The sequence below is a fragment of the Toxotes jaculatrix genome, chromosome 23 (genome assembly GCF_017976425.1).
Source record: "Toxotes jaculatrix isolate fToxJac2 chromosome 23, fToxJac2.pri, whole genome shotgun sequence".
NCBI classification, from domain to species: domain Eukaryota; kingdom Metazoa; phylum Chordata; class Actinopteri; family Toxotidae; genus Toxotes; species Toxotes jaculatrix.
The window spans coordinates 11,302,316-11,313,018 of record NC_054416.1 but is presented as its reverse complement, the minus strand read 5'-3'; the positions used below and the strand labels follow the sequence as shown (position 1 = coordinate 11,313,018).

General features: G+C 39.3%; 1 protein-coding gene across 1 annotated transcript; it reads right to left on the bottom strand.

Annotated features, from left to right (window-relative positions):
* Nucleotides 1-970: 970 nt before the first annotated feature.
* Nucleotides 971-9,807, bottom strand: LOC121176800 (interferon-induced very large GTPase 1-like). The gene is made up of 6 exons (XM_041030883.1): nt 9,694-9,807; nt 8,498-8,558; nt 8,239-8,356; nt 7,905-8,111; nt 6,275-6,484; nt 971-6,214 (listed from the first exon to the last, which is right to left on the bottom strand). Exons 2-6 carry the CDS (start codon nt 8,501-8,503, stop codon nt 1,818-1,820), a joined length of 4,938 nt encoding a protein of 1,645 aa, XP_040886817.1. The 5' UTR covers nt 8,504-8,558; nt 9,694-9,807; the 3' UTR covers nt 971-1,817.
* Between the last annotated feature and the right edge of the window lie 896 nt (nt 9,808-10,703).

Here is a 10,703-nt window from a genome sequence, read left to right as displayed (position 1 = left end):
GGTGCACTACATGGTACAATGAAGCAGCTAACATCCACTCAATGCCTCCATCCATGAGGGACCAGGGGTCAGTGATTGGTTTGATGAGTATGAAAATGATGTGAATCATATGCTGTGGTCTTTGCAGTCAGCAGATCTCAACCCAGCTGAACAAATATGGCAGCTGTTGGACTGACGTGTTTGTCACCTGTCTGCACTGCAGAGTCTGTCACCCTGCTCAACTCACCCAGGCAGTTATGTAACCCCACCTTTTTGACCCTTTTCCCTCCAAAGCACCAGAACAAAGAAAGAACCAGTGTAAGTTGACTTTCTAATCTTACCTGTTATTTTATATAGTTATCATTTTATGTATATGAATGTTTAATGACTTTTTTAAATGTTTATTGGTATTGTTTATTGCATTAGATTCCTGTGTTTTATACCCTGAAGATAATGGAAATGGCAAGATGGTGGATACATGAATGAAGTAAGTTGAAGTAATTTCAACCTAATTTACTTCATTTATTCAACTCTTTCTTTACATTTTAATTTGATATGTAAGTGTATTTATTCTGATCTTTATGTATTGTGATATCTCCTTTCAGGTGTAGAAAAACTCATCCATCCATCCAAGTGTGACAAATAACTTCCACTTTCAGATTCTGGCTCCTGTGTTGAAATGTGCGCTCCACATCAGATGTTCAGTGAGTCAACTCCACCTCCTTCACTGTAGTTTCTTCAAAGACAGTGACACATATACATTGAAATCGTCAGCTTGCTCTCCATTGTGAAGTTGTACCTGTTGTCTTGTTTTCAGATTCTTTGTTTGAATTCAGAGATCTGAGACTTGAGATGAAGAAAAGTCATAGAAAAGTGTTAAATAATAAAAACTTTAAAACATGATTTAAAAATAGTTAAAGGTGATAATGTTTCTGTTTACTGTATGCTGTGATTGTGATCTGGGAAACATTGAAGACATTCACAGCCAGACTGAATATTTAGTTTCTTTATTGAATCAGTGAACAGAATGAATGATGTTAATTCCTTTAGAAGTGTTAGAATTTGGCACCAGATACTTTGGCACCACTTTGTCACATAAACTACATGTTAGACATACAGACTGATCTTTTACTGATTTGAAGATTTCAATATTTTGCAGCAGATATTTCACGGAAACAACAACAAATGTTTAAACATTTACTAAACAAGTTTCTGTTCCATTATGATAATACCACATACACACTGAGTAATATTTTAAAAAGAAATAAAACCATAATGTAGATATTTGATATCAGAAACTTAACAGGTACAAAAACAAATAGTAACAGATTGCATATCACATTTAATTTGATAAAAGAAAAACATTTCTCTGACACTTTGTTGCTCTGATTATCTGCGTACATCTTTTCAGTGTCAATATAATGACGTTCATCTGTCTCACAAAATCGTCTAATCAAATGTAGATTTAACTTGGTATGTTTCTTACATGTGATCCTAGCATGTACATGCACTCAGAGTATCATGAAGCATTTAAACGTGCTCTCATCATCAACATAGAGCTAAAGCTGATTATTTTTATTAAACACATTACATCTCAAAGGTGAGCACTAATGGCAGAGTTTCTCTCATAGTTTCCTACTGTAAGTCACAGTGGTAAAATACAGTATCTCTGCTCTAAATATCATCAGCCTTGTTATCTTGTGAACACCATGTTACTCTTTGTGATTTTCTTCTATGGCAAATAGAACAAGTAAGATCAAAATATCCTTGAGAGGATAATGAATGAATCAGTGTAATGAGGAGAATGTGCACCTCTGTACCACAGAGCATGTTGTCTCTCACTTGATGCTAAATGACTCTTTGAGACTCTTTTTTGCCTTTTCAGGTGTGATTCCTTCCCAGGATTCAGGAATATCAGCAGGCTGTGCATTAAATGCTTCTGCAAATTTTTTATTGTGCTTGTTCATCACATATTTCCAGTAGTCTGATGCCTGAAGGCTTATGTCTGGAGGAATTTTCCAGTCTGGGAAGATTTTAGTGTAATCCTTGTAAGGGTGCCATTTATTATTTGTAGCATTGCAGCGAAAACTGGTGTCACTGTTCACTGAGGACGAGCAAATGTCAGTGACAAGTTTTTCTGTCTTATGCCACTTATATGTACCCAGACCCTTTGGTCGATGCAGTGAAGCCCAGTGCTCAGTATGGGCTTTTCCTCCTGCCTCACAGGGCACTGCACAGAACGGACACTGTTTACCACATCCAATCACTCTGGTGAAAAGCTCGTTCTGGGGATTCACATGGAGATTTTTTAGTTTCATCTTTGTATTTTTAAATTTCTGTCCAAGAGCTTGTCCCATGTCCTTCACACACTCTGTGAGCCAGTGTGCAAACTGTTCCTGGTTTGCTTTGTTCAGGATCATGAAAGCACCAAGAGCATCCTGGGGAATGACCAGTTTATCTCCAAGTTCCTGACAGACATGTGACACAAATGTCTTCACGTTGTCACTCTTTTCTGTATTAGCTTTGCTGATAGCATCATTTATGCTGTTGATACTTGACTGAAGATGTCGATCCTCAAACTCAGATATCATTGGCCTGTATGAAAAGTGTTCTGCTATTTGCTCATGTATCCATTCCCTTACATAACGCTTGTACTTCCAAATATACTTCAAACACTTTTCAGAGTCATCCTTTGAAAGCAAATCCAGTAAAACTGAATACTGGAAAAACATTCTTGTGCTGAATTCCTGTCTTGTCATCATTTCTCCAACGATATCAGGACCCAGGCAACGGTTGACTAAGTCTTCAACTGCAGGCTTCAAGCATCGGTCGGTGAATTCCTTTGCTTTCTTCTGGCACTGGTCTCGTTCATAGAACACATCTTTAAAATCAGCACGAAACTTTTCTTTGTTTTCAGTCAGACATCTGTTAGGATCATTCACATGTAGGAAATCTTCATGCATTTTCTGAAAGTGTCTGGCTGCAAATCCACAGATGTGCTGTTTCAGAGAAACTTCGATCTCGATGTCTGTCTTAACATCCTGATTGTTTTGCAGACTCTCATCAATCATGTGTAGGATCTCCTCGATGTAGCTGTCATGATAATTGTTTTTTCTTTCCATTTTTTCTGTAACAGACTGTTCACAGCTAGCAATGATGCTGTCAGCCATGTTTTGTACACACATTATGTGATCTTCAGTAATAAAAGATTTGCTCATAGTGCATTTTAATTGTTTCAGGAGTCCTGTACCTTTGTACTTGAAAGGCACCTGTCCACAATCTTTCAGGCTTTGTTGACTCAACAATTCACATGCATGACTCCCCTTACATGAAAGGTTTTCTCTCAGGTGGAAGGAAACACAGCTGAAGACATCTGTTGGTTGTAGTTTAGAAACAGAAAGTTCATTCACTGTTTCATTCCACATCTTATCAAATTCTCTGTCCAGCTCTGGGTCGGTCATCTCAACATTTTTTTTCCGACATTCATCAATCAGTGCACACACTGCTTTTTCGATTTCTTTTGTGTGATTTTCCTTGATTCTTTCGAGTTCTGTCATTCCCTGTTTGATTTCAGCTGCTACTCTGAGCTGATTGAGTACAGAGCTCTCCATCTCTCGACGAAGGCTCTTTGCACTATTGGAAAAGTCCTCTTTGTATCCTTCAACCAGATAGACATGACCCTCTGTTTGCTTGAAGTACTGTGTCAGATTGTCAAGAAGTGTCTCCTCCCATTTAGTCAGCATTGTGCTGGCTTCACTTTTCAAACATTTGACAAGTTCTGTCATGTCAGCATTTTCAGACTTCGCAGCAACTGTACCAAAATTTGAAATTCTTGTTTCAGCATCGGTAACCCATCTGAACATGTCTTTTTTGAATTCCCATTCCCATTTGTTGAATTCTGTGCAGAGCCTCATGTATGCATCAGCCACCAGACTGTTTCTGAAGCTGAAGATGAAGTTTTCATGCTTTACTGCATTCCACAGGCTTGACATCCACTCTTTAAACTCCAAGATGTCATTAGCAGATGACTCAGAATTTCCCAGTAGTTGGATGATGTTTTTCTTGAGCTCATATACAGCTTCACTGTACCCTGCATTGACTGGTGCCATTGGTGGATTTCCATTCCAGAGTCCAGGGATGTACCAGTTCCCAGTGTCTGGACTGTACTCCATCACATCAGTGAAACTCTTGTTCTCCTCTTTCTTTTCCATTTTGGCTGCTGCCTGCGTCATCTCGTTTAACTGCTGCAAGAGCAGTGTCCTGTCTCTTAAGTTCTTCTCATGGGCTGAAACATCCGACACGTTCTGGTGAACAAACTGACATTTAGGCTTTTTGCCCACCTCTTTCATCCTGAGAAAAGCATGCACAACTATCTGTAGGATGTCCTTCATTTCTGTTGAATTCTCCATTGCAATATTGATGATGGTGATATCACTCAGCCCCACAACAAGCGTTGCAAGTTCATTGTCATGCTCATGGCTATCATCCAGTTGTGCAAGCTCAGGTGACTTTAAGCCCTCAGTGTCAATGATCACCATGAAGTCACAGTTGAGAACCTTTTTGACGTCTTCATTGATCCTGATCAGCAACATAAAAGCACCTCGAGTGCATCGACCACTGCTGACTGCAAACTGCACTCCAAACATGGTGTTAAGGAGAGTGGACTTTCCTGTGCTCTGAACTCCAAGAACTGTGACCACCAGTATCTTGCTCTTTGGAGACACCAAGTCACAGAGCTGAGACAGAACGTCACTCACCCATCTGAGAGGTATGTTGGATGCATCTCCATCTACAAGCTCAAGGGGAAATCCATCAAGCAACAATTCTGCACACAGTCTGGGCAGATGTTGTAACTGTTGACGTGACGGGTGTGTCTCTGGAAGGAAAAGTGAAGCTTCATAGATTTGACCCATTTCACGGAAGAAGTGTTCAGTTCCCAATGAGCTGCTGGAAAGTTGTTTGTCAATGTCTTTGATCTCGTCTTTGTTCTCAGAATTCCTGCATTTTTCTTTGTACTGCTCCCTGAGGCCAGACAGTCTTTCTTGAGACAGGTTATCGAGGTTAATTCGCATCCATTTCAGGAAATAACACCTCTCTATTCCTGGTGTTGATATTGCATTTATAAAGCATATCATTGCATTTGATATGTCATAAGAGTTCTGTTTGCTCCGAAGTTTTTCTTTCTGCCTCTGAAGATCACTTTTGTAATTTTCTACATTTTCAGATCCAATTTTTTGAAGCCGAAATTCTTCCTTCTCCAAGCTCGTCAGTTCCTTCCATATTTGGCCTTGCAGGGGAAGCTGAGCTTCTTTGTATTGAAAGGTGTTTTGAATTTCTGCAGTAATATCATCTGCATTTTTCTTGGCAGTCTGGCACTCTGGACAGTCCTCATCAACCAGAATTCCCAGTTCATGGGCAACGTCCGCCATCTGCTCAGTGCGCATCTTCATCTTTGTGTTCTCAACTACATCCTTCACTGTCTTCCGCAAACTTTTGACAAAATCTGCATCATTCGTGCGCTTAGTCTTCAAAATAATGTTGCTGTTAGTCAAGTCCAATTTGGTTGCCTCCTTCTTTACAGCATCCAAACTGAAGGTCTTGCTTTGATGGTTTCCCACCAAGAAGATCTGTGCCTTGTCTTTCTGGTTTGTCAGTAGTCTGCACTCAGAGTTTAGTTCATCAAAAAACACAAAAACTGCTGCGGATGTTTGACACAAAAAACAAAATTGTGTTTCAAATGAAGCAATGTCTCCACGAAGGTTAGCTATAGCTACTGGCTCACTGAAAATGTCCATGTTTTTGTTTCCACAAGGGAGGTACCAGGTAATTTCAGTCAGTCCATCAGATATTTTTCTCGGACTGTCGCCACCCTCCATGTCGTGGTGAACAAAAGTGTCATGGTACTGCTGAGAATTGCTCAGAAGCTTATTGAGAATCTCTGACTTGGACAAAGAGCACTCACCCAGTCTCACAAAAGAGATCATTGGAAGTTCAGAGAGAACAATTCTGTCTTCAATAAAGCCCTTTGACTGTGAGAGTGACTGAGGTCTGTACTTTTTAACAATGTCTCTCATGGCCCAAAGCATGAGTGTGCACTGCTGTGTGTCACAATTAGGAAGCAGCAGAGGCACAGAGAACTGACACATAGACATTTTCAGTGATATTTCCTGCTGTAGAAAAGCATCAGAACACAGAAAGAGAGCAGTGATTATGTCGAGAGGGTTTAGAATGTCACCTAAATTTAGACTGTTGAGCAGATCATCAAGCTCTAACTCTGTATCCTTTGATGGATCACCATCACATTCTGATGTACATTTCACATTCCTGGCTTTCACATTAACCATCATTAGCTTCTTCAGAAAATACCATGGAAGATCTGAGTTACACCTGGCAGGTTCATCAGCGATGGTCTTCTCATCGATCTGAAGTATTTTGCTCAGGGATAGCTTCTCTGTGTAGTGCTGCTCCAAGCCCAGATCCTCCAGTAAGCTCTCCAGTTGTGTCTCTGTGGACATGAAAACAATATTTATTAATCCAATCTCTCATAATTTACATTATTGGTGTAACAGGGGTATTCAGTTTGCTCTCATAAAAATCGATGTCATAAAATCAGTCTCATATATGTCTCAATACAAATGCAATACAATACAAGCAATATACCCTGGGATTGTGAGAGAATTAATGGCAAGATGAATTTTCCTTAGTAACTTTGTTACTCGGTTTGTAATTGTTCACTAGCGGTGTGATAGAAGTTCATTGTTTCAGTTATGAAACAACAGAATCCAGCATGACTGGCAACAACAGAGACTCAGGACAGTGTCAAAGCTTACACTGAATCTGTTGTACTTGGCATAGTGGCTCCACTGCCTGAGGCTCTTTGGTGTGCATGTCTTTGAGGGAGTGTCAGTACATAGTCGTAGCTACTGTTTGTCATCCATAAATATGGGTTTTTTATTGGTTAATTCTTCCTCTGTCATGCCATTTTCAGTGTGTTATTATAATGTGTTTGGCTGACATAACCTTACAGTGCAGTCAGGAAGATTTACAAGATTGTATGTTGGGCACCACTTAAGAAATATTCAATTCCAAATCCACAAGAGTCCAGAACTGTCATGTCTAGCCCTTAAGTCCGGTCTGATGACTCTATTCTCTGGTGTTACCCTTTATATTTGGTTCATGTCTTATTTTTAAATCTTTTCCTGTTTAGTTCTATATTCACTTCCTGCCCTCCTGTGTTTTCCCTCCAGTTCTGATTACCTGCCCTGCCTTTATGGATTTCACCTGTGTTTAATTGTTCTTTCTGCCCCCTAGTGTATTTAAGTTTGGTCTGCCAATTTGTCTGTGCCAGGTCATTTTTGTCTGTAGAGTCAAGTGTTCCAGCATTTGTTCCTTGTGTGTTTTGACCTGGTTTGTTCTCCTTGCGATTTTTGCCTTATTGCTTCACGATTTTGATACCTCTGCCAGACTTTGGACTGACTTCCTGTGCATCAACGAGGTTTGTATTAAAGACCAGCCTTTGCCTCCTATCCTTGTGTCCTGGAGTCGTGCATTTGAGTCCTTTTCTGAGCCGCCTCCCTGACAAGAACATCCTTTCAGCTCCATGTGCTTTTGATCAGCTGTGTCAGGAAACAATTTTTGACATTACATCGTCTTTTCTGATTTCAGCAGCTTTTGTTTTTGGTATATTTCACTTTGGTAATGGTATCACAAAAAATATCCTTCAGTGCTAACCCACTATAGTCCTGAGAAGATCTCATCAGGAAAAACAACTCACCTATAATATCAAATCATTCAGCTTGATTTTTCTATTTTTACACTGAGGTGCAACCATTTGCAACCACTCACAGAGTCAGTGCATCTGCAGTTTTGGAAGAACGTGTGACTTTTTGCTTCATTTTTTAATGAGATGTTTTTCCTTTACTTACTCGTGTGTGTCGATGTTACTTCAGGTGTATTTATACTGTCATTCTTCTCCTCTTCTGAAGCCTCAGAGGAGGTTTGCACCTCTGGCCCTGGGTCCTTTGCCTCTTGCACAATTTTTATTTCCTTGCAATAAGTCAGAATGTAGCTCTGCACTTCACCAGCAGGGGTCTCCAAATGCTGAGACACTGTCTCGCTGCTGACTTCATAGACTGTCATCATCACAGGAGGGCAGGGAACAGTGGAAATAACAATTATAATGTTGATAATGATGATTTTACTTAAAACTACACATCATTTAGTTTCTTTCTGGTAAACAATTGATTGTATAAAACTGACCTTTACCACCTGCATCAGTCTGTTGACAGTCACCCTTGCTGTCAAGCCATGGAGTTGATGTAGGTTCCTCTACTTCCTCACAGTGAAGCTCAACAAATGAGTCTTCACCACTCACTCTCTTAATAAATGAGAAAAATAGACATTTGCAAATGTGATGAACCAATTTATAATCCCATACACATTATGTATACACATACACTATTTCCACTGCATTTTGATTTTTATTTATCCTTCTGAGATGTGTAAACAAGCTGTTTACCTCCATTGTGGGTTCACTCTGTCATCCCACACTTGGTCCAGATTGTTCAAACAGCTTCTCACTGAAAGTAATGACAGACACGTTTATAAGGATTGATTCATTAAGTATGATAAATATCCCACAAAGTTGTCCAGTGCAGTTATAATACCTATAATATCACCCTGCAGACACAAAAGAAATTAGATGATGTGACACATTACATGATGCATTTATTGTTCATTCCTCCTTTCAAAGGGCAGAAAGAAGGAACGAGCAACAATTTACAGCCACTGTGAGCAGAACTGCAGCTGCTCTACCTGGCTGTGGTGCCTGAAGCTGTGACTGTGGATATGGTATGCATGTAGATAGTGTTACTCCAATTTTAAACTACGTGTTATAACAACAGTAACAACAGAAGCACAACTATTGCTGGGCCACAAAAGCAGATCATGAAAAAAGTTCTGCTGTGATTCTTCAGTGGCTCAGTAATAAATGTTTGGCTTTGGTGACGCCTAGTGTCACAATTAAGAAATAAAAGAAGGAGAAAGAGGAAGAAAAGACCCAACCTCGACCTCCACATTACATGAATGTTTTTTTTCTCCAAATACAAAACAGCCACATCATGTCAAGTTAATAACTCAGGAGATGAGTCATTAAAGCAAACATGAGCATCAATCACAAACAGCTCCCCTCCACCATTATCAAGCAGTGTTCTATACCCAGAAAAATACATTTCCTTGGGGAGCAAATGTATTAATCTATAATCTATTTCTAACAAAGACATGAGAGATAGAAGAAACATGTCCCACTCTCAGCTGAGCTTGGCTCCAGTCCATCGTACTTCATGGTAATATAAAACAAAAATACAAAATAAAATAAAGAACAAATAGAGCACTAAAGTCAACTGCAACAAGGTTTTCTTTTTTGTTTCTCTGATAAAATTCATAAATGTATCATGAAATATGTGATACACTTCCTGGGTCTGGTGATATAATGCAAGTAATGAATATAAATAACAACATAACTCATCTGTCAATAAAAGTAAAAACACTGAAAACAGTAAAACATTTCCCTGTGTCATGCTCATGTTTCCTCGTTTGAATAAGAGCTGCTGTAGAGGCCTTGAAGGTCCTGTATTATCAGAACACATTAGTCATCGCTTGTCCAAATAGAACCTGTATTGTTCACTGACAAAACAAAAGCATTTAGTAACCCACCTTTGCAGAAGAGAGTTCACCAACTGAAATACTGCATCCTTCCATGCAGGAGTATTTTAAGTTATGCAGTGTTTGTAGGTAAAGTATTTGTCCTGTTGCTGTAGAGAAAGCACCAGACTGACTGAATGCTGTTCACACCCCTCCTTTTATTCTGCAGGGTGAGGCCACTTTCACTTTTGGTTCAATGACCACATGGTTTCCCAGAAATCAAGACTTCTGTTTAGCCCAGATAATTCAAACTGATAAAAGTCACCTCACCCTAACCCGAATCAGTACATTAAGATGCTTTCCATTTTGTGCTGCAGAATTAAAACAGTTAGCTTTTATTCTGCAGTATGAAGCCACTTTTACTTTTGGTTCAATAACCACATGATTTCCCACAAAATAGGACTTCTACTTAAAGTAGATCAGATAATTCAACTTGATATTACAATACATTTTCACCATCAAAAAAATCATCAAGTTAAACTCAGGGTTCAAGTTTCATACTGACTTTTCATTAAAACTTGATCATTGTCACAATATGTGATGTGTGTTGGAAAGAGTATGTGTGGCAGCTTAGACTTTATTCCTCTCTTTAAAGTCAATGGTTCAACTTTATTTGAAGCATAACTGGACAGAAGCTGTAATTTCTGACTGATGAGAGGGAGACACAGGTTGAAGATGAAAATACAACTAATTTATTTTGACAAACTATAATGTTAACTCAAAACAAATGAAAAATACAGTGAGCTGTCAGTACATTCAGTGGTGAGGGTGTGTGTGTGGATGAGTGAGGTGTGTGATGATAGGCCGTGATGTTGAATGGCATAGGTCAAACAAATATGTGCAGGAGAGAAGAGCTCTCATTTTTAAGACATTTCTTCTTTGTAGTTCCTGTAAGGCAGAGGTGTCCAAACTGTCCCACAAAGGGCCGTGTGGCTGCAGGTTTTTGTTTCAGTTAATCAAGAGCACACAGTTTGACCAATCAACTGTCTGAAGACTGAGATCAGTTGATTAAATGAGTCAAG